This window comes from Zootoca vivipara, chromosome 1 (genome assembly GCF_965207765.1).
Source record: "Zootoca vivipara chromosome 1, rZooViv2.hap1.1, whole genome shotgun sequence".
Classification (NCBI taxonomy): domain Eukaryota; kingdom Metazoa; phylum Chordata; class Lepidosauria; order Squamata; family Lacertidae; genus Zootoca; species Zootoca vivipara.
The window spans coordinates 107,331,790-107,356,948 of record NC_142582.1 but is presented as its reverse complement, the minus strand read 5'-3'; the positions used below and the strand labels follow the sequence as shown (position 1 = coordinate 107,356,948).

At 41.6% G+C, this 25,159-nt stretch overlaps 1 protein-coding gene across 4 annotated transcripts in view; it reads right to left on the bottom strand.

Moving 5' to 3' along the window:
• The window catches only part of NRXN3 (neurexin 3), an 862,130-nt gene that overhangs the window by 773,929 nt on the left and 63,042 nt on the right, over window positions 1-25,159 (bottom strand). For all 4 annotated transcript variants that reach the window (XM_088672565.1, XM_088672568.1, XM_088672572.1 and 1 more), the window contains exons 5-6: window positions 19,524-19,727; window positions 13,327-13,353 (exon numbers count right to left, since the gene is read on the bottom strand). In XM_088672565.1, coding sequence (XP_088528691.1) covers window positions 13,327-13,353; window positions 19,524-19,727 — 231 coding nt within the window. The remainder of the gene's footprint in view (window positions 1-13,326; window positions 13,354-19,523; window positions 19,728-25,159) is intronic.

Genomic DNA, 25,159 nt, shown 5'->3' with positions numbered 1-25,159 from the left:
ACGGGACCTCACCCCGTCACAGGGATTCGAACCGCCGACCTTCTGATCAGCAAGCCCTAGGCTCAGTGGTTTAACCCACAGCGCCACCTGGGTCCCACATTTAAATAAATAAATGCTTCATAAAGAGAACATTCCTTGCATTTGTTTTGTTTTACTGCTGGATTTATGACTGAACAGACTACAGTATTTATTTATTTGTTATTTTGAAAACTACATAGTGCTGTACAAACTAATATTTAGCTTTTATGGTAAAACACTTAGACAGATGTGATTGACAATGAACCGTATCAGATACTGTATTGATATACATCTTGGGCAAATTGTACTGTATAAAATAGATGTTTACAAAAAGAGACAACAGGAAGCAAGCAATTCCTTTTGCTGAAATTTCAAGAACACCTGTCTCTTTAAATAAGGATTCAAAGAGCTCTTTCATTCAGTACAAGGCTGTTTCTCAAAATACATTCAAAGGCAGTAGCAAAGCCTTCCAAGCTCCCCCTTGAATGCAAATGCAATGTGAAAACTACATCTATATCAGCAAGAAAAGCTGTGTACAGAATTTTTTAAAAGTCTGTAGGCTGTGTGGGTCAATAGAAGTCACAGAAGCATGATGCAGGTAGTGTGATTAATATAATTACTATAGTTCAGTAAAACATTCATTGCAGATTAAAACTCTTCCCCCTTCCACTCCCCCCCCCCGCCTATGAATTAATCAGTAAAATGGAATGAAATGCATACGACTGGGCAAGCTGCAGAGATATCTCAGCTACGATATGCATCAGAGATGCATCAATGTAGTTTCCATGTTCCCAGATTGGATGAAACTGAGAAATGGTTTATGCATCCATTCTCTTTAGGGCTTTACAAGTAACTGACCAGCATTCTGAATCAGGCTTTTAAACAGATCAAGAGAACAGTAACCTTATTCAGGCATATTACAAGAGAGTTCAAGCAGTGAGTGAGCAGGCAGCTGTGCTGTGCTAATGTTTGCAGGGGGGGGGGCTTCAGGGAACCAGCATTTTCCACATTCCACATACCTTTCAAACATTGCACAGTTGAGGCTCCTTTGCATCTACTGCTGGACCCACAGAGGCTGCCTCTATGCAAATATCCATGCTGCACGTGCAAATGTTGGGGAATTAGCACGAGTAGCCCCAGAAAATAGCTTCTTGGTGCAGCGTGGCCTTGCTCATGCACTGGGTGAATTTGTGAGTAAGGTGCTTGAACGGGGCTCAAGAAGCTGCATGATCTGAACAACTGGCCCCTGCTCATAATGCTAGATGCAGCAGCAGCTTTCGAAAACTCTTAAAAGGCAGCTCTGCTTAAAGTATGCCATTGTCATCTAGGGTCAGCCATTCCAGCCACAGGAGAGCTGGGAAACAGAGTCCACCAGATCTGCTGTGACAGGTCAGCCCCACCAGGTCCCCTCTCCCTCCACTGTCACCTGGGGGCAGTCACTCCAGCAGACTGCCTCGATGGGGAGACAGGAAGCAGGACTCATTTCAGCTGGTCCTTCCCTCCCTGTTTCTTTTCTCTTGTGCATCATCCCCCCTCCCCCCCGGATTATAAGCCTGTGACTGAAGAGTGGGGTACAAGATGCTCTAAATAATAAATGTCCAGGAGGCAACCACTTTAGGCATGTCCAATTGACACATGGTCGCTGATGTGCAGGTCTTTTCGGACCCAGAAGAGGACAGAATGGGGGCATAATGGGGCAAGGCAGGGAGGAATGGGTTTGGGGCAAGGAGGGGAATCGAACAAGTGCTTTTTCAGTAGTGGTCTGATCAGTTCCTTGAGATCTATAGCAATTGTGTCCTCTACAAAAGAGGCTATTATTACACATATATCTGTTCATTCTGTTCATAAAGCAGTCTTTTGTCTGCTTCAATTTTTTTTTAGAAAGGTGAAGGTCATGAATTATGAATTTCTGATTCCAAAAATGGAAAGAAGCAATAATCCTGGAAAACCAAATTGCTGGACTATGCCAAAATGGCAAACTGGGAGACTCAGGAACCAAGAAGACAAGGACTTTAAAAAGGAGCGGGGGAAATTTATAATTTACATAGGAGACAGTTGTAAGAAAATTAAACCTTTAGCTGGACTATAAGAATCACTTGTAAAGTAACAAAGATTATGGATAATCTGGAAAAATGAAAATGGTGGAGAAAGTACTGATATGTAGTTTTAATTACTGTATTGTAATAAGGACGCATGTAGGGATGGGGGGGGGAGTCATGAGATTCAGCGAATATCACAAAATTACACAAACTGTTTGATTGTATATTTGTATTTTTAAAAGGAAATTTTTTTCAAAAAATGAAAAGAATATATAGTTAAAAAATGAAATGAATTTCAGCACCTCTGAATTTAAGATGAAAGATATTTTCAACAAATAAACTCTTTGAAGATAGAAGATGTGATAAAATACTGTGAATGTTCCTATCTTGTCAAAATCCTAATATTCTTTTGAAACCAAGGAGAGATTCACAAGCCCTTTCTTATATGGTGTAGATCTGCCACTGACATGGAACCACTGGGTGGTTGTCCAGAAAGAAATGTGGTCCTTGGACTGGAAAATATTTCCCCACCTGTGATGCAGAGGTCCAATTCAAAAATAAGGGGTTGGGGAATGCTCAAATATTTCAACACATGTCAAAGCATGTCTGAAGCATTTTAAAATGCATTAACAAATACTGGTGAAGTCCGGACACCTAAGGAAGTTGGGGAGTTTCTGAACACTGTACAAACATTTTGTCAACTTCCTGCCCTGTTAGAAAGTATAACTTGCAACTATGAGCAAGAGTCACCTTTGAAATCAAGTTTTTAGTGATTGGATTAAAAGAGCTGCTTGGAAAGGCGTTGGTGAAATGATAAGTGAATTGCAGGAAATAAGAAATGTCACTCAAAGAGTTCAGCAACCTAACGAGACTCTGCCAACATATTATGCAGACGGTCTCTGTAATTGGCATATACATTTTCCAACCAAGGAACAGAATGGGGAGTGGGATTTTTGGAGTTTAATAAGTGTATGCATTTATGCTAGAGCTGGGTGCAAATTTTCTACCCTACTAGTGACCAGAGAAAGTGGGGTGAGGGCATTTCACCAAATTTATTGAGGAGGAGAAATTCTCCAGCAGTTTTTCAAGCTTGGGGCTCACCAGTAGCAGTGACAACAGCACAGCTTCTCTACCCTCCTGTACTAGCTTTATTGTCAATATTTCCTGACACAATGAAAAACACTTTCTAGAAATACCTACTCATTTTCTTAGTGCTCAGCACTATCTGAGAATTAACTATGATGGCTAAATTGACAGAGCACAATAGGCAGGCTAGCAGAGTCAAAATGCCCAAACCTTTCTCCATAGGCTTTCTCCTTTCTCTATAGGCTTATTTCCTCATGGTAGTCAATGGGAAGTCAATCCAACATTTCTGTTTTTCTGAATTGGGATTCTGATTTGTACCCAAAGCTGCTGACTCTAGTTTTATTAGGAACAGAAGAAGTTGAAGTCTCGCTGCTACCTCAACGAAGGCATCTCTATACTCCAAGAATGACTCTGGAAACTAAAACTTAGTTGGTCTCTAAGGTGCTACATATATATGTCTGGAAACTAAGTGATATTCCCACTGGGGCAATTAGTCTCAAATTAGAAGGGTATGCCACTGTGCTGACAAAAGCACTCTAGTTAGTGTTCAAACTACTACTGCAGCTCTTGTTGCTCTGCAGTTTATGGAACTTCTCTCTGCACAGAGGTATGGGTGGCTTCAATGCTGCGGCCAACTTTTCCTAATTGGAATATATTATTTTAGAGAGCTGTTTTAGAATTAATTGTTTTTGTACTGTGCTGAAATTGCTATTGCTGTTTGTTTATTTGAACTGGCCTATATATTTTCCAAAAAAAATAATTTTTGTACTGCTCCTATTGTTAGTTCTGAATTGCATCAGGTTTTTTTTTATGATGCAAGATCATTTTGCAATATACTAGCTGTCCCTCACAGAGACTGCATCAACTAAAGTTAACCTCAGTCTAACATAAGAGAGATAGGTTTGAAGAAATTCCCCCAGGTAGCTTATCTGAAATAAATATTGGTTATGGGTGTGAATTTTTAAGGTTGCTATGTAGCTTCTTAAAAAGCAGAGACATCACTTGCCAACAAAGGTCCATATAGTTAAATCTATGGTTTTCCCAGTAGTGATGTATGGAAGTGATGTATGGAAGTGAGAGCTGGACCATAAAGAAGGCTGATCGCCGAAGAATTGATGCTTTTGAATTATGGTGCTGGAGAAGACTCTTGAGAGTCCCATGGACTGCAGGAAGATCAAACCTATCCATTTCTGAAGGAAATCAGCCCTGAGTGCTCACTGGAAGGACAGATCGTGAAGCTGAGGCTCCAATACTTTGGCCACCTCATGAGAAGAGAAGACTCCCTGGAAAAGACCCTGATGTTGGGAAAGATTGAGGGCACTAGGAGAAGGGGACGGCAGAGGACGAGATGGTTGGACAGTGTTCTCGAAGCTACGAACATGAGTTTGACCAAGCTGCAGGAGGCAGTGGAAGACAGGAGTGCCTGGCGTGCTCTGGTCCATGGGGTCACGAAGAGTCGGACACGACTAAACAACTAAACAACAACAATGTAGAAAAACATCCAAAAATGTCCATTTGCCATTATTTAACTAAATTATACACAACTTAGAAATGCAAACAGTAGCTGATGGCCAGTGAATCACTAATTAGCAGTGGAAAACATTTAAGAGTGGAATCAACTACTCTCGCAGAAACAGCAATTTATCCTCTCATCCCACCAACTCCTCTCAAGCTTTCCTGGGGAAAATGAAGGAACTGGATGGCCATTTCCAATAAATACTGACATCAGTTGCTTCTGATTGACATTTTTTGGTCATCAGCAACTGGTTCTGCCTCTGCGTCTATATTTAGAGTGGTTGAAGACAAACAACTCAAGAGGCTCACTCTGAAAAGTTGCTAAGGGGATCTAGACTGCATGCAGCCTGGAATACAGTAGAAAGGTGGCAGTTTGGTCTTCCCAAATGGGCCTGATAGCATACCAGAGGAAGCTTTGCACTGCTCCGGCCTTGTTCTGTAGACATTCTATTTCCCATGCTGTCACTGGCAGGTAGCAAAGCATACCCACCTTGTCTTAAAACACTCTGAGAGTAAAGCTACCAATTCTGTATCTTCTTTCCAAAGAAGGTATGTGCTGGTGGCCTGGAATTAGTAGCTGCTTAGCCTACAATCCTAAGCATGCCTACTCTAAGTCATGCTGAATTCAATGGGGCCAACTCCCAGGTCAGTGAAGTTAGGATTGCAAGCTTATTCCAAAACCTCTCCATGAGTCAAGTATGCCAGCAGAACCATCTAATCCCCACCACCCTTCCTGGTGAGTCCTGCTAAAAGGCCTTCAGAAATTACTGAGGGAAGTAATGGCAATTACACATGGTGTGGTGCGAAGGAAGGAGGGGTGAAAAAACAAACTTCCAGGCCCCAGGCCTCTCTGATTCCTAAAACAGGTCAATCGGAACCAATGGGAAAATGTCGCCTAAGCAACAGCAGCTACCCGGAGAAGCAACGGGCATGAGGAATTAATAGCTGCTCACAGTGCTTCTTACCTAATATTCCTACCCCATTTACTTGAAACATGGGCATTCATGAATATTTGCCAGGAAATAATGCTCTTAAGCATGTCAAGCCCAATTAGAATTAAAATTAAAATTAATTAAAATTTCAACAGAGCCACACTGATACCCAGAGAGAACTTGCTGCAAGACAGACCCAAAAAAGAAAATAACAGAACACCACTAGTAATCACATAAAGCTCTCAAGTTAAAACAGCTCAACGCATCATCAGAGATCTACAACCTCTCCCAGACAATGACAGTTCTCTTTCTCAAGCTCAGGGAGGAAGACCGTTCATTGCTTACAGACAGCAACCCAATTTTAAACAACTCCTCACCCACAATAATACAACCACCAGACTTAACATGGACACCGGTACCAGAACCTGCAATAAACCCAGATGCCAACTTTGCTGCCACATACACCCAGACAACACCATTACTGGCCCCAACAACATCAAACATACCGCCTCAGGACTATTTTTCATCTTCTAACATTGTATATGCCAGGCATCCCCAAACTACAGCCCTCCAGATGTTTTGGCCTACAACTCCCATGATCCCTAGCTAACAGGACCAGTGGTCGGGGAAGATGGGAATTGTAGTCCAAAACATCTGGAGGGCCAAAGTTTGGGGATGCCTGGTGTATGCCATCAAATGCCAACAGTGCCCTTCAGCTCTCTATATTGGACAACAGGCCAAACCCTACACCAAAGGATAAATGGACATAAATCTGACATCAGGAATCACAAGGCAGACAAACCAGAAGGAGAACACTTCATAGAATCATGGAGTTGGAAGCGACCACAAGGGCCATCCAGTCCAACCCCCTGCCAAGCAGGAAACCATCAAAGCATTCCTGACCGATGGCTGTCAAGCCTCCCCTTAAGGACCTCCAAAGAAGGAGACTCCACCACACTCCTTGGCAGCAAGTTCCACTGTTGAAGAGCTCTTACTGTCAGGAAGTTCTTCCTAATGTTTAGGTGGAATCTTCTTTCTTGTAGCTTGAATCCATTGCTCTGTGTCCACTTCTCTGGAGCAGCTTAAAAACAACCTTTCACCCTCTTCAAAGTAGCTGTCTTATTACAAAAGAATTTCAGAAATAGACTGGAAAGAGAAGTTGCTGAATTGCAACTTATTACCAAACTTAAAACCATGGAGAGACATGGTCTGAATAGAGACATTGGATTCTTATCTCATTATCTATATAAATAAAAATGTAAAGATGACCTTGTGACTAATCTATGCTCTCCAAAAGTGCTTGACCAATTGCTTTGAAAATTTGACACAACATTGCCACACCGTAAACGAGTGTTTTTATATACCTAGATTATACAGATGTCTCACCTGTGACCTTTTTTTTTTTAGAAAAACCTTCTTCCAAAGTTAGTTGTATTACCATCTGCTGGATGTCAAAGCAGCACAGCTGAGGATGTCTCAGCTGCTGCCATTGGCTACAGAGTACCTGTGACATCACAATAACATGGCATTGCCCAGCATTGCCCAGCCAGGGGAACGGACCAGGCCCTTCCCAAGATGCACATGGGGTGTGCTGATGGAAGAGAGAGGGGGGTTGGGGTGACGGGTGCCATCACATGGGAGGAAGATGATGTCACGCAGCAGGGGGACCAGAAAGAGAGGGGTTGTGACGTCTGGGGTGAGGAACAGGGCTGGGGAGAGGAACGGGGGCGCTGAGTGAAGGAGGGCCATGCCTTTGGGGAGGACGAATGGGTCGGGGCAGGGTGGGAGGGATTTAACAGAACACTCGTGTTTTTTTGGGGGGGGGGGGGAATGATTGCCACAGCAACCCGTGGCCGGGAACAGCTAGTACATGATAAAGCTATTTTTAGCCATTTCAGTCGTTAACCGTCGTCCACAGATTTACCACACCTATCAGTCAATCACCCATCCCCACCACCCTTCTGGATAATACCCCTCCCCACCCTCTCATTATATGTAAGGGTCTGGTGACTTCTGTTTCAGTGTATCTGAAGAAGTGTGCATGCACACGAAAGCTCAAACCAATGACAAACTTAGTTGGTCTCTAAGGTGCTACTGGAAGGAATTTTTTTATTTTGCTTCAACTATGGCAGACCAACACGGCTACCTACCTGTAACTAAATTTAAGCATCTCTCACCTTCAGAAAGCCCTCTCTACCAACCCCCCCTGGAGCCTGAAATGCCTCCCATAAAACTTCCCCTGCCCCCACTATTTTGATTTGGGGTGGCTCAGTTTGCAAAGCCAAATTCTTCATGATGTCACTGGGGTTTTGCCTATCACTAACAACTTACTTGTAGGTAATTCAGGTGTGATAAATAATAAGGGGTGATAAATAGAATTAATTCAGGTGAGAATAATAATGGGTGATAAATAGAATAAGGGGACCCAGGTGGCGCTGTGGGTTAAACCACAGTCTAGGGCTTGCTGATCAGAAGGTCGGCGGTTCAAATCCCTGCAACGGGGTGAGCTCGGGGTGAAGTTCGAAAGCACATCAAAGTGCAAGTAGATAAATAGGGACCGCTCCGGCGGGAAGGTAAACAGCATTTCCGTGCACTGTTCTGGTTCGCCAGAAGTGGCTTTGTCATACTGGTCACATGACCAGGAAGCTGTCTGTGGACAAATGTCGGCTCCCTCGGCCTATAAAGCGAGATGAGCGCCACAACCCCAGAGTCGGACATGACTGGACCTTTACCTTAGATAGAATAATAGTGCATCTGAGTTTGTTATATATTCAAGTTTTGCTTTTCAAGAATCAGCCAAAGACATGGTCCTTTATTAAACAAACCTTGGCTATCCCAGAGTTAATTGCATTATGTTGGCAGTCAAGATCCTCTATATTTACATATATCAAATAGGCTTCTAAAGAGAGCTTAGTGCAATTTACTGTATAGTTTACAGAGAATAGGGTTTGTGGTCTACCCCTCTTGTTTTGTGTCTGGGGATGATGCCCAGAGGGCTGTCAAAATCGAACTCAAGCATCAACAATGTCATAAATTGTATGCTACTCAGAAGTGAGCCTTTGACATGAAAAAGAAGGTTATCATTTTGTAATAGGAATATCGATATTGATATCGATTTCTTTAAACTGATTGATCAATCGTATTTCTGGGCTGGAGAGAGAAAATGCCACACTATCTGTCATAAATGCATTGGCATGAACCAATCGGAAAGGCCACTGGCGATTTGTGTTCCATGTCTACTTCACATGATAAATAATTTAGAAAGTACTTCCTCTCATAGAGGGAGGCTCTGCTAATACAGAAAGATGCCAGCATGCTAACAGGTTCTTAATAGGCAATTAAAGGGAGGCCTATGCTTATAGTAAGTGCCTCTTGTGATACCAGTTAATTAGCATGATAAAATCCTCATTTTGTTACATGCTTCCTGATGGTTCTTTCGTTTGTATTCATGAGAGAAAAGGCATGGTAATTTACCCCTGTGAATGCTAGCAATAATTAAAAATGCAGAAAGTGATTTGACCCTTATCCACAATAAGGCTCAGGTGCAACAAAACCCCATAAGAAGAAGAAGAGCTACTGCACCTTAATGAACTACAGACAGTTTAACATCACTGCCAACAACAGCGAAGTACTCATGGCTGGGGCAGGAAGAACAACTTAACAGTTTTTATTAGGCCTTTTCTGACCTTCCATAATATGAACACGACAGGGGGCATTTCATTGAATGTTGAAACTACATTCTCTCACAATTGATCTTAAATATACTTTTATTGAAAATGTGATATTGAGGTCCTCATCTAATTATACGCAATTATCTGTAAGCAAATCCCGATGGGCTTTCTTCTTGTTTATTTTCCCCATGGAAAAACTGGTGAGGATGTGCAAAAACGGAGCACTAAATGCGCATGTGCACACACCCTTAACCATTTCACAATGCCAAGTTGGCCCTGGGTTGCCATTCCCCTTCCTTCTTCTTACTACACACTCTTACATGAAGGCACATATTTACTGAATCCACAGTGTATGAAAAGGGGTAAAAATCAAACTACCACCCACGGCGTACTTAAATAAACTTAATACTGTATATAAATAAGTCATTTCCTTTTTATCAAAAAACCCATTTGTAGATCATTATCAATACACACATCCAAACATACATAGCTGCCAAGTTCTCCCTTTTTTAAAAGGAAATTCCCTTATGCTGAATAGGCTTCCTCGCGAGAAAAGGAAAAACTTGGCAGCTATGAAACATAGCATAATAAATAGAAAAGCTTTTGGAGAAGTTTACAGTGCAATCCAATGCATGTCTACTCTGAAGCAAATATTATTGAGTTTAATTAAACTTCCTTCCAGGTAAGGGGGTACAGCTGCCTTTGCAAACCAAGTGCACTTCCGATGTTTTGGACCACAACTTCCACCAGCGTGGGCTGGAGCTGTATTCCAAAAAATCTGGAGAGAACCCAGCTGGCAACGGCCACTGTATAGGATTGCAATCATATATTGCAACCCAATACACACTTACCTTGGGAGTAAGTCCCAGTGAACTCAAACAGCTATTACTGAGCTGAGTGATTAGCCAAGCACAGGATTGCACCATTAGTCTCCTTTTGCTAACCATTGCCCTGCAACAAATATAGCTAATAATGTTTGCTTTATTCCTTTAAAATTCTCATATTACAGAAACAACCTGAGGTTTCATACTGTGACAGTATTCAAGTACGTGTTTTGTTACCAATTTTCTACAACTCTGGGTGTGTGGTTTTTTTTCATGTTTTGACACTCTCTTTGATTGTCTTAAAAATTTAAAATTAGATTTCCTCCCCTCCTCAGTATAAAACTGCCCACTTCTAGTTCATGCTTACTACTTCACAGTGAAAGGGGAGGAGGGTGAAGGAATGTGAAACGTATGGTGGAGGAGAAAGTGAGGATGGCAATTTCAGGGAACACGAACCACCAATCAACAAGATGAAACACTGTGCGTGTGTTCTCTGCATTCCTTCAACACATTAACAGAATAAGAAAAATGGTAGCTATAGCCTTACCTTTTGGAGATACAATGGAGCTCTCACAGCCAGTACACTTGGCAGACACAGTGGGAGAATATTCAACTTCCTTATGAGTGCTATCCTTTGAGTATGACTCTGTTTGCTCTTAATAACACAGACCAGGTGCTCCTTGTTTAGATAATAGAAGTGACTGCATGGTTTGATATTTTAAGTAGCCATTTCCCCAAAGTTCTTTGCCAGAAAGTCCCATAACGTCCTTCAGTAGAAACCAATTAGTGACAGTCTAATCCTAACTTCGCTCCTCCCCCCCCCACCATGTAGAAAAGTAGAGAGAAAATTGTCAAAGATATAATTTGATTCAGGTTTTATCTGAAGCCCAATCTATCAAATCTGCCGTTTCTTGTGGAGGGGGGGATTGCAAACCAAAATACAGATATCCTTTGAAATTCACACTTATTTGTATTTTGCTATGGTACAAAAATGCATCTGCTGGGGAAAGATGTGCATAAAAAAACTAACATATTGGTGAAATTAAATCAGTGGGCAAATGCTTGCAAAAATGAGTACATTTGTCACAATTGCATATGAACTGTGTTTATTAGGAAAAAATCACACTAAAATGCTGATGAATTTTCATGAGTATTGGGAAAATGAGAAACTGTGAGAACTGAAATAGACATATTATCCCCCCCCCCCGATCAAAATCATAATGATCTGTGTTCCCAGCTACGTGTAACCAACAATTCTCTCCAAGACTACTCCAAAACGTGCACTTCAGTGCAGGGGAAAAATTTTAAAAAACCTGCACCTTTGGCTATTTTCTCTTTCCTGCTCGGCAGGGTGTTGGACTGGATGGCCCTTGTGGTCTCTTCCAACTCTACAATTCTCTGATTCTCTGATTCACGTTTCTATATTTTTATTTTAGAGGTAGAGGAAAAGAAAGAAAATGAATATATGCACAAGGATAATCCCTGGAGTTCTGTAGCTAGCCTAGAATTCTCAAACTATCCGTACTTTCCACGCCGTTGTCGCCCTTCATTTAATTACGGTATGCTTCTGTTGAATAATGGAAAGAAGCAGTTGGACTAGGCTATCCCAGTTGGGAACAAGTATGTTTAGGGTTCTGAATAGCAAGATCCTATGAGTTGTAGCATTGTTGTTGTTGTTGTTGTTGTTGTTGTTGTTGTTAAAAAGTATATGAGTGGATAGTAAAATTATTATTATTCATAAAATCCCAGTCCAAACTTGTTTAAAAACTGTGTGTGTGTGTGTGTGTGTGTGTAAGAATATTTGAAGGAGAAATGTATTAAAATAATAAATATGTTAAAGCCCATGTAATTAAGCATTCATGAAAGCAAAATTATTTAATCGAATGCTGGTGCTCAGGAGGAAACTTTTACAAAATAAAAATAAAAATGGTAACAATGAATATTTTTGCAGTTGGAGAAAAATTCTGATAGTCTCTCCACAGATTCCCTGACCTTTTCCTATTAAGTGACAGAGATGTGGGGGTTTCTTTGGGAGGGAAGAAAGCTTCGTTTCCTACTTTTAGCAGTCCTTGTTACACACTAACAGAATCCTGGCAGCTGGGGATCTAACTGAAACATTTTCTGTGAATGGTAAAATAGGATGGGATGACAGCCATAGTACAGTTCCTCACATGACATGCTTTCAAGCACAATGTAAGGAGTAATGGAGATGACATGGACCTTCTTAGAATCATAGGCTGCAAACCATTTAATGCCAACTTCAACCAACCGAGCATTCTCCTTGGGGGGGAAAAGTCAAGGTTCAAGGTGAAGCTACTAGGTATACCAAGAGATACGAAGGTGCTATCACTGCATATCTTTCTTACTCTTATTCTGCCCTTACAGTACATAAGAGGCACAGGAATAGGAGGAATCCCCATATCCACTATCAATAAGCTGTGTGAAGGGAAAGAAGGAAGCATTGTTCAATGCATCATAGCTAAGTAGTATTCATGTTTCTGTTGCAAACAAAAAAAATCAAGCATCTGTCATAACAAAATAGCAGGTCTGGGAAACTTTGTGTTTTTTCAGTTTTAATTTATCTAGAGAAAGTACTAGGTTTGGGGCTATTGCTTTGGGGAACTGAGGGTTGCTCTATGCATCAGCGTTGACATGAAAAGCAAGATGGTATAGGATGATCAATTTGAGTATTTATAAACTCCTCCCCATTCAAGAACATAATTTGTTCTTTAATCTAATGCATAATGGATACCAATGAAATATCAGACAATGTTTGATTAATGTATAATGGATACCAATGAAATATCAGACAATGCAGTCATAGTTGTGGCCCAAACTCTTTCTTTATTTATTGTCACAATAAAACAAATTTGCTGTAGTGGAGAAGTGCATACAGTACCTGTTATTAAAACTGCCTCTAAGGATATTTTCCCATGAAAGCGGAAAGCTACTGAAATACATTTTGAGTTCTTCCCATTCCCTGGATGCTCGTCTGTGAAGCTGGGAAATATAACATTTCATTTGCCCCTGGAGAAATCTTTCACACACATTACATTCATATATAGAGCCATCTCAAATCCTCCCCAAGCTTAAAAATCTACAAAATCCCAAAACATTTTCTTAAAGCGAACTGAAAAGAAGAAACAGTTTCTAAAATAGCAATAGAAAGAATGTTAATTTCTTTTAAATATATATTTATAGCGAGAGAGAGAACAAAAATGAAACTTGAGGGGAAACTTACTGGCGTTACAGTTTATCCTGATACAGTCTAGATGGGGAAAAATAAATGAAAGATGAAATTGCATCCTTCAAGGTAACAGCTGCAGACATCCAAAAACAATCAGTCCACCCTTCCGGGGACAGACACACGCAAAGATATGTGGCCATTTTATATTTATATACATTCTGTACAAACTCAGGAATGGCTGCATAGCTACAGTATATTCTTCAGAAACCATGTACTGTATCTAACCCAGAACTGTGTGTATGCCTCTGTGCATATGAGTGTATGTATGTGCAAAAGGAAAGAAAAAAAGAACAGAACAAAGAGAGAGAGAGAGAGAAATAAAAATATATACTATATACCACTATGTGGCAAGTCGGGAAAAGAGTGCATTGAATATTATCTAGTGATTCTAATCAATGACTGCTAATTAAAAAGAGCTGATATGTCACTTAGGAACATATAGTCTCCTTCAAAATGCCAGTCTGTCCTCCATTATATATATATATATCTCCTTCTAGGATTCTTTTAAGAAGGGCAATCTTTACACTGCTTTTTTTTTAATTACCCATGTGTCACTGCATAAATACAACACCTACCCGACAGTATACCTAGAATACTGGCTTGGAAAAAATCTGCTGGTGCAATACTTAACCCTTTCCATCACTGCTAAGGAAAGGTCTGTTCCCTTTGCAATAACCCAAAATAATTTGGGAGGAAAAAAATGTGTGTCATCACTGTTATCCAAGATGAGGAAAGGGTTAACATACTGCTCCTTGTTCCCTATCATAAAATGGCCACTTGCAAACAGCTAACCGCACGAACGCCCAGCCCAGATTTCAGTTCAGTTTGGAGTATTTTTTACAATTTTTTTTGGGGGGGGGCAGTTGCTACAAAGACAGACAAACAGACAGCCAGTTCTTCACAGCCCCGTCTCACCTTTCTGTCTGAATGCTAGTACTGAATGATGCACCTACAGCATTCAGGAAGAAGGTGAAATAGGCAGTGCAGAGGCAGGTCTGGTCATCTTTGCCAACTCTATATGCTTCACTCAGATGTTTCAGATAGTACAAATGGATAAAAAGAAAGAAGGTAATCCTGAAAACATGTTTTGCTTTTGGTACAGTATCCCAAAGGCTGTGTACACATTAGTAGCTTAAACTGCAGCTAGGTCACTCTTTTTCTGAATTCAATTAGAAGCTGGTTTGGCGGGAAATGCCTTAAAATGTAGCCTATAATAATTTTAAAAAAACAGGATACAGGACAGATAGTGAATTTGACTGGAGGGCTCTTGATTCTTAAGGTCCCGAGCCACTGTTTCACAGTCCCAGCAATCCAGACTATATCATGTTATGTGTGGTATGTATATATAATGTTGGATAGCCAGAAACTTGGACAGTGGAGGATGTTGTATGTTTCAAGAACTCATGAAATATAATGGATAGTGCTACCTACTCTGTGCTTAGGGGAACAACTTAATACCCAATGAAAAGGACAGTCCTTCATATTAATCAGATAAAATGCATTTTTTAATTTTTTTATTTTGGAAAAGGGTGGGAGAAAAAGATGACAAGGAATCTGAGTGATCAGGAATAAACCAATCAGGAGCAGTGAAGCTGTAGAGAGTCTGTTTCCCAGCAGATCTTCTCGTAAGAAAATATGGGTTTGGTTTCGTGCGATTAGGTTTGTCATGTGTCGTCAACCGCAACAGAAAAGTGGGAGCAAACAGTCCTTGAGCATTTGGTACGATCACTACACAGAGGTGGCTATATCCCTTTTGCAGATGTGTGCTGGTGGCGTGAGAAGATATCCCAAAGAGTTGGGGGAGAGGAGGAGGATGGGAAGGAGAATATATATATAATCTCTGAGCGCAAATGGCTGTGTTTGGACATCCCGCTAAATAAAACTTTAGTGCGGTAAGAATGAATTTGGGAAAGACTTAGGCTTGTACACACAGTTTAGAAGTTCAACACCTGAATCCTAACCGTTGTTAAATAACTATGGTTTTTTTAAGCAATTCAGGTTCAGAAACCATCGTTTGAGACTGACCTCTTTCAAATAAACTATAATTAACCACATTTTGCTAGGTTTGGGCAACATGAGAAGCTAGGGTTGATCTAAAATTGAAGCGGAAGCTTCCAAACTCTTCTTCATGCCTGTACAGGAAGGGGGGGCAGGGGGGATACAACACCCTGAGGCCACCTTTGTTTTCATCACGCTAAACTATGGTTTAACATGATGTCTGAACTAAGCCAATGTTACGGTTATTAAAAATGGGTTTAAAACTGGAGTAAAAAGAATAGGCTGATAACACATTAATTCCATTTAAGGAACTTGTCTGAAGTTGCAGAAACTGCTTAGGATTCCCTCACCAACTGTTCAGTTATGATCAGCCTTTTCCTACCTCTTTTGGGTATTATGAACAGATTTACTTTGTTTAAGTTTGACATTCTGTCCCTAGCTGTCATTCCTGATTGTCTGCAAAATGGAGCAGACACTCATGATACTTTCCCTTCCACTCTTTGGGATTCTCTGGTCACTCCTCATTGCAATTTCCATTGTTTGCTCTGACTTATAAAACATCTCTGTTAGGTTTATACAACTGAGATGATACCTATCAAGGTGTGCTATTAGCAAAAGTGACAGTGCAGAAGGAGGCAGTGGCATCATCATTGGCATAGAAAAATTAAGAGAACTGGAGGTGGATGTCAGCAAAAAAAATTATATTACAAATGTTATCAATTCTATTATAATTTTTATAATAAGTAGCTACATAAGACTTCCTTCAGGGAAATGCAGGAACATACACCACAGGGCTTCAGCAGAGAAGATAGCTGGCCCATGAAAGAAGCATAAATGAATGGCTGACAAATCCAAGGTGTCACTAGTATTGCTCAAAAGGATGATGCTTAGCGCACTGTGAGATTGGGAAGTGGAGATATCTGACCACATTTCCCTGAAGGAGTCTTAGTCAAGACAAGCTGGCCATAGGTCCTGCCCCATGGCAGGAGCTTGACCGCAGTCCAGCAGGAGGGAAAGTGTGGGAGGAGGGATGAAGAAGTTAAAACATGGTACTGGTACTGCAGTGCCAGTCAACCAAACCAGAATGCTGAATATGAAGTTGGCTGTTTCTTCACAAGCAGCCATTCCTCATTCTCGCAGCACATGCTTTAACCTGCAGGGCATATTGTGGGGCATGTGGCTTGCTGAAATCTCTCTCTTTCTCTCTCTCTCCCCTCCCCCCCTTCTTCACCTCCTCCCTCCCTCCTCCTCTTCTTCTTTCTCAACAGAGGTGAGACCTCTCATATTTGGTTATCTACTCTTTACAAAGTCAGGGTCCAATATGTTGTGAGGTGTGTTGTTAAGTCAGAAAGAATGCTGCCCAAAGCTCCCATTTTGGGAAAGTCTTAACTACTCCTCAGTTAAGCAGCATATAGATACAAGAGACTCTCTTCCCTCCTCTCCTCCAAATCAACCTAACCTTCCTCTCTGTTTTTGTTTTTGCTCAAAGGTGTGGTGCAGGTGAGAAGGATATGCCAGCCCCTGAAGGCTGCTCTGTACACTCTGTTCGAAGGGCTGTTTGCTGTGCGGGCCGCAGGCTTCAGGCCTTTGAAGGGTTGAATACCATCTTTTGATATACCATGACGGATGGGGTGTAAAGAAGCTTTTACGACTTGGATACACAGCATAAAGAGATCACAGAAAAGACCTTAATAAACGGACAACCTTTGAAGAGAACCCAAATGGAATTAAAATGTGAGGGGGATGGGGGGCAAGCACAAGAACATTTTATACCATTCAAAACAGTCTTTGCCAATATGTACTTATGGCACACCAGATTATTCATATTCCAGCTATGTGATTTCCAGATTGGTTTTTTTACTTACTTGTAGTTTTTGACCATCTGTTAATTATGAGCAAGGCTACATTTATGATGTAGAACCTGTTGAGGCTCTTCAGATTTCGCTGGACTTCTAACTCCCATCCATCCCAGCCAGTATGGCCAATGGTCTGGGATGATAGAAACTATAGTTCAATGGCATCCTGACTCAAAAACTTCTTAGAACTCTCTACATCATAATTACATCATAATGGCCCAAAGAACTATCCTCCTAGGTACTGGTGTTTGAACTATCTGAGATAGTAAACGCTGCTTTTTTAAAAAGAATGTCTCATATTTTACTTGTGTCTTCAAATCTATTGTATTTTGGGCTATTTATTATGGGGGAGTATTTGTTTCAGAACCCAAGTGATATCTGAAACCTTTGCAGATCTTCACTACTGCATAATTGAGCTACTGCTCTGGAAGTCACCTTCAGAGCCCTGCAAGACTGAAGCTCCTTTTCTGCAGCAAAGCTAGAGTGATGCTGCATTTATAGCAGGTAAGAAAAGAGACCTGAAGTTTTGGCTTATTTGAGTTTCTTTGTCCACTTAAACTTCAGACAGGGGTCTCCCTTAGGATTTTTCATGCAGTGCATTTTAACATGAAATCTTAAGTAAAAGTCTGCACAATACATTCCTACACTGAGACCATCTCCAACCATGTTGAATAAGAAGTGCTGAGATAAATATGTGTGCATCCGCTACCAACTCCTGTTCCTAACCCTTCCCCCTGCAAATTTCCATTATGTCTGAAGATTTTTTAGATGAATAAGATCATGTAAAGCTACTCCCAAACAACTGACATACATTCATGATCTTGTGAAATTGTTAGGGAACTCCTGAGGAGGACTGAAGGTTAAGCACTGGTATCTCCGTCAGCTGCATTGTGAGGCTGGGTTTCCTATTATGAGCAATGGTGACCTCATGCAATATCACATTTGCCAAGCTATGACCTGATCAACAGAAAAGCTTATAGTGGTTATGAACATAGTAACATCTGGAGTTTTAACACAGCCTCTCAAGTGAGGCCCTCAGAACATGCAACAGCAACGTCCACAGCTATGACTCATGGCTTCTCTTTGAGGCAGGCAAATATAATCAACCAGATGTAAGTATTTTCACTTTCCATTAGGGACAGAGGAAAGAATATTGCCTATGCCAGGCCCTCCATCTCTTAATAATTGCTACCTTCTGCCAATGGCAGAAAATGAAGGCATTTGTTTTCTAGGAAACAAAAAATGAAGCTTTTTGATTTATAGAAAACACTTTATATGAATATGAAATATCAGCGAATGGACTGAGAAAGGGGCACAGAAGTTGCCTGGTTACAGCAGTGTCAGAGAAGAAAGCAGCAACATACTGAAATTTTCCTTTCAGTACTTTAGAGTGGATGATACTGAAGGAACAGGGGGCCTTTGAGCCTAGAGGAGTGAACAGAGGTGGAATCTCCTGTGCTCTTTGTATTGTTTGGGGACTGGGGGTGTTTTCTTTATGAGCAAATGCAGTATATTGTTCATTGTTATTGGGGCTGGATGTAAAAAGGTGCTACACATCATTCTAATGCAATTTAATACAAGCATGCAAATATTAGGGGAAAGGATTAACACCCCCTGTTCTGCAATCCAAATAAGTTTCTGTATCTAAAATTGTTTACATGCATAACTTGCTTTGGGTAGGTGGGTGGCAGGCAATCTCTCTGAATATATTTCTCCATTTAATTAGCACATATTCATTTATATCTGAAATTCATTCCCTAGTTGTCAGCTTATTTAAAAAAAAAATGTTGTACAATATTTGATAGCATAAGTCCTGAAAATTAACAACCACACTTCCTATATGAACCTAAAACTCATTGGGCGATAAAAGGAATGCTTGAAATATAAAACACTGGCCTCTTAAAAACACTGTAGCTATATAGACCCTTCCCTCTATGGTTTTGTCATTTTTTGTCAAACACTTTTGACTGTTTTGAATAGTAATAGAGAGGCTGGATCAAATGAGGATGTGATTGATCAAAAGATGGACTGAATAGCATGTCTTACATAAAGCTAACCAGTTCAGGAACAAGAAAGGAAACTTAAACAAAAACAAAAACCAGACTTAAAAATCACATTACCCATAACCAGGAATTAACATAAAAACACCATGCAATGGTCACTGGAGAAATTATTTCTCCATCATTAATACGGTTACAGAATACATCAGCGACTATTTATAATTCAATTAAACCAAACTGGGGGCTGGGGGAGCAGGGAAGGGGGAGACGGACAAGAAAACAAAACAAGTTCAAAACTGAAAGCTGGAGGTGGAGGGGGGCAATCTCTGTACAATACCTAGATTGACCATGAGTTTGACACGGCCTCCATCCAGCTCTAGCCTCAGGGTATCGGCTGAATCACGGGATGTGGTGGCCATCAGGAGCCCGTAAGCCCGCTGAGACATGAAGCGGAAGGACACATCCTCTGCCTCTGTGTGCATGACCATCGGCATAATGATCTTCATGTACATGCTGCCATCATAACTCAGAATCGATGCCTCTGAAAAAACAAAGGAAAATAAAAATTAATTGCTATCAGCTCTGTGCCCCCCAGATCTTGAAGAATCCCTCAGTTCTTAGAACACACCACAGATACATTGCTTCACTATGCATTACTATATGTAATTGGCCGTGAGATCTTTAATGGGAAGTATTGTTGCGTTGTGAAGGGACGCAGGTGGCACTGTGGGTTAAACCACAGAGCCTAGGGCTTGCCGATCAGAAGGTCAGCAGTTCGAATCCCTGCGACGGGGTGAGCTCCCGTTGCTCGGTCCCTGCTCCTGCCAACCTAGCAGTTCGAAAGCACGTCAAAGTGCAAGTAGGTAAATAGGTACCGCTACAGCGGGAAGGTAAACGGCGTTTCCATGTGCTGCTCTAGTTCACCAGAAGCGGCTTTGTCATGCTGGCCACATGACCTGGAAGCTGTACGCCGGCTCCCTCGGCCAATAACACGAGATGAGCACCACAACCCCAGAGTCGGTCACGACTGGACCTAATGGTCAGGGGTCCCTTTACCTTTTATTGTTGTGTTGAGTTTATTGTGTTGCACGCTGAAAACAACAGGGAAGCTAGATCACCCCAAATACTGAGATGATGCATACATATTGAATAAGCTCTGTCCCCATCTTTCTTAGCATTAACACAAACAACATAAACAAACAGCTGTGTGGGTACTGGCTGAGGCATGCCTGCAATTGTAAGTATGTATATCAGCACTATAGTGTTTTGCTGACACACACAGTCATCAAAATTCTAGTCGCCAAACATATTGCCTATCACTTTTAGTTTCTCTCAGTTTCTCATTATTCAAAACTAAAGTGCAATTCTCTATATTTCCACATCCGTTTGCAATTTGCTTAAAAAAAGAAATCCTCGTGAAAATTCACCAGCATTTCAATGTTAATTTCTCCTAATTTACACAATTCTGTATGCAGTTTTGCCAAACATACACATCTGTGCAAAGCAGTGTTCCCTAAAGAAATGAACATGTTGACATGTTATTTTTACTTATATATGCATTTTTATGAACACTTTATCAAAATATACACATGTTTTTACCTGGTTGGAGAACTGCATTGCAAAATTCAGAGAAGTGAAAATTTGGAAGGATGGCTGTGTGTTGATTCATGTATTGTATGGGAACATGTGTGTTAGGTAGCTTTGTTTTAAAATGTGAACTGAACTGAATTGCAGCCAATTGAACTGATGTGCAAAGTAAGGCTGCAGACGCAGCAGTCTCCTCAGATGCACACAAACTGTTGCCTCTCTTCACCTACACACCATTTGCCAGGAGTTCAATCCAGCTGTGGGTCACAGAAGAAAAGCCGTGCTCCCTTTTCACAAGGTGCTGCTGCAGAGAAGCAAAGCGCAGCATGCTAAATGCAATTCCAATCGCTTTCACTTCTGCACTCCCAATACTGCCGCTTCCAGCTGCTAGTAGAACAAAATGTACTCTATATTATACACACACTTACTGGCTGCATGTAAAGAAAGACAGTCGCACACACCTCCCTGCTCTTGCTGTGGATTGTATTAGGAAGTGAAGTCAAGTATGAAATGGCTCTTTTTGACACTTTCAGCTCGAATGTGCCCTGCCGGAAACTGTCTGTGCCACTGTCTGGGCATGTGTGTAGAGCTGGCAAGTATCAGTGCATGTGGTGCCAGTGAGCATGGGGATTAATCGGCAATAAGAGTACTCAAATCCTTTCTTTCTTTCCTATTTACAGATAGATAGATGGCACGGTGAAAGCCATTTTGCTGCTTCAGAGATCTGAAAACATTAGGCAGCCCTTTGAAACCAGTGAATGGTATTGAGAGGGGAGATATGGCCCCACTCTTTGCTTAAGATGTATATTGATTGGTTCAGGAGGGATAGTCTGAATGGGTTATGGTTATATACAGAGGGTGCACATGATTCAGAGATGTGTGCAGATGGTGTTGCTAGATGTAGGGTGGGGTAATGGTAGAGTGTTAGACTAGGACCTGGGAGACCAGGGTTCAAATCCCCTCTCAGCCATGAAGCTCACTGGCTGACCTACCTCACACGGTTCCTGGGTTGTGCTAACAGTTAAACTCCTTAGGCTGCATTACACTTTGATTTACAGTTTAAACATAGTCATGGCTTCTCCCAAATAATAATGAGGAAAAGCACATTCTGCAACAAAGCAGATTTTCTATGGGAGTTATTTTTCATCTGAGTGCCCCCAGGACCTGGCTACTCTTATGTAGCTAAGTAGGAGGGAAGGGAATATTGTTCATAAACATTTCACACAGTCTGCAACAACTATCATTACTATCCTTATTAAAGTGCCAAGTATATACTTGCAAAGCAAGAAAAGAATTGCTTTCATAATGTATGATTGAGGCTGCATCCACAGAGTTGTTAGGAGATCCTGTTCCCCTCTCAGAGCTGCATTTCTCAGAGTGATTTAACAACCAGTCCCTCTCTCCCAGGGAATTGTAGCTCTGTGAGGGAAATTAAGAGTTTTCTAACAACTTTCAGCACTCTTAACAAACGGCAGTTCCTAGAATTTTTTTGGCGGGGAGGGAGGATTCATGATAATGATATGAGTGATTATAATGTATAGTGCAGATCTCATGTGCTGGATCATCACCTTGTCATGGTGAGTGGGCTTGCCCATTCCTATGACCCTTGAGAGTGAAGCCTTCAGGAATCTCGTGCTCCCAGCAGGGTCACCCAAGGTGGTAAGGTCAAAGGGAAGGAGCTAGACAAAGAATGATCCAAAGAAGTCCTCAATGGCAGAACAGGTGGGTGATAACAAGCGGTATGTTACAACGGCTGTGAAGGCGGATGAAGGCTGCAGCAGATAGGATCTACCGGTTTGTTGTGACTACTCATGCCATCGGAACAGAGCCCTACTGTGAAGACTGTGCATTGGTTAGCATGCACTGATCTACACACATAAAACAAATTCATGCACAGGTGTCTTCCAAAAACTCAACCCCAACCCCAAAAGTCCCATGGTGATCGGCAAATGGTAACGGGGGCAGGATCATGAAATCTGGAAGCCCCTAGTCATGAACAGGCACATGGGCGGTGGATACAGATTCAGTCGTTCTGACTCAAGGAATGAGGCAGTTGAGCAGCTCGGCAGCTATATCCATGACTGAGCAACCCTTTGTAGGATCCACTCTGCACACCCTGAAAAGGGGGAGGGGCTAGAAAAGGTGCCCTAAACATAGTCTGCCTCCCTTTCCCCCTGACTGGATTACCGCGCCCAGTGGGGTCACCACCTAGCGGTCGTAAAAGACAATTGAACTTTGGAACATGAAATATATGGACTTTGTCAGATAACACAAACAGCGAGCGTCCTGAACACAGAACTGCCATCATTGCAAGAGAGCTGTGGCGTTCTAACATCGTTATTGCAGCGCTTCAAGAGACTCAAAGAGCAGGTGAGGGACAACTGAAAGAAGAAACAAGAGGCTACACATTCTTCTGGAAAGGTCTATCTGAACATGAACATCGAATACATGGGGTAGGCTTCACTATCAAAAATGACCTTGTGAAGCTCCTGTCAGAAGTCCCTACCGGCATTAATGAGCGGCTCTCAACCCATCATTCCACAAAAGAAGAAAACAGGGTGAGGAGCGGAGATAGCCAAACAATGTGGATAAATAGAACCAACGTGGCGTGCATGTTGTAGTCCAACATCTGTAGGGCTGACTAAAGCTGAATTGGCTGAATGGCAGAAGGAGCATCTGTAGCATTTCCCTCATCTGTAGAAATCAGTGGTTTTGGGCTGAGTCTCATGGAACTTTGAGTAAAAAGATAAATTGAGTCTTTTCATGTGCTACTGTTCAACAGTTATGTCTGGTGGCTGTCTGTTTTCATAAAAAGAGCACAGAAAAGAAGACAAAGGGAAGGAAGAATGTATATAAACAAGGTATCAAATGCATTCCCTGAATTTTTGCAAGTCTACCATTATCCTCATTGGCTTGACCTTAAAGTCAAAACCCTGTAAGATTCAGTAGCTATAATTATTAAGAAGAGCATTAGCACTTGTAAGCCTGCCTTGGGACAAAATATGGTGTTCCTCTTTTAGATATTAAACTATCTATTTTTATAAAATCCCTATATCTACAGCAAAAGGGGAATGTTATTAAATTGTTAGAACTTGGCATTATTCCTTTCAGGGCTTTGCTCATGGGGGCAGGTGGGGGGAAGAAGAGAAGCAGACCAGAAAGGAAGGTTCAAGAACATTAGGAAAGGCCGTGGAAACATTGCAGATGGAGGAAACGGTTGCTGGTAAATGTTATTACTAGCCCAGAGACGTGGGGAGCGGGAGGCTGTAGCCTTGCTGAATCTTGGCAGGCACATGAGGGAGCCAAAAGGGAGCATTAGAGCTCCTCCTGAAGCGGGCTCCAAATGTCAATCTAACATTTGCAGAAGTGCGCGAAACTGTTTTGAGAAGAAATATTGGACGAGAAGGTCAAGGCTGGAAAAGTTGTTCAAAGTCAGCAAGCCAAATGAGAAGAACACCATAAGCTGAAACTGTGCTTTAAGAATCCATTCCTTCTTCCATAACTGTGGGGCAAAGGTATAAAGCCACATTTAAGATGCAGAGAAAGGGCTTTCTCATCAGGTCGATTCTGAGACAGCATGCTTCTGAATACCAGTTGCTGCGAATCTCAGGTGGGCAGGGTGCTATTGGACTCATGTTCTGCTTGCATGCTTCCCAGGGGCATCTGGTTGGCCACTATGACAAAGTGGAAAGGTGTTTAGAAGAGGGGTAACTCTCTACTGCTTGGCCTACCATGCCACACCCACCACCACACGCCAAAGACCTTTGGGGGACCTACTCCAGCCTTGGCTGAGCTGGCTTCTGCTGAGCTGGCTGAGCCCCAGTTGAGCCAGGATAGGGCACTTACACCTGTGCACCTCCAGCTGAACCAGAATGGGAAACTCACCTGACTCAGACATAGATCTACCTATTCCAAACACAAACTTTCCCACTTATCCTGGGCAATCTTGGCTTTGGATTGTTCCCTACAAAATCTTATGAATTTAATAGCCTTAGGACAGCTCAAGCTACCAATAAAGAGCTATTTGTGGCTTTGCATGATTGAACAAATAAAGTAATGAAGCACAACAAACCGTGTGACCCACGAGTGAAATGCTACATTTGTATTTGCCAGAAGAAATTCAGAAGCATGAGAAAGACAGAGATGATTAAATTTTCCTTAAATGAAACAGCCCTGCTTGTAAACTAGTGATTTATTTATTTTTTAAGTCTGACAAATAAATCAGCTTTTGGGAAGTGTTATGGAGCAGAGCAGGCAGCAATTAGGCAGATAATGACAGCATTGCTAGCTTGGGGGGGAAGTACAGTATACCATTTAATTTGGGGTTCCAAGCTGCACCTTCCAAACTTAAAAATACAAGTTCAACTATATGGTGTTTATAACACC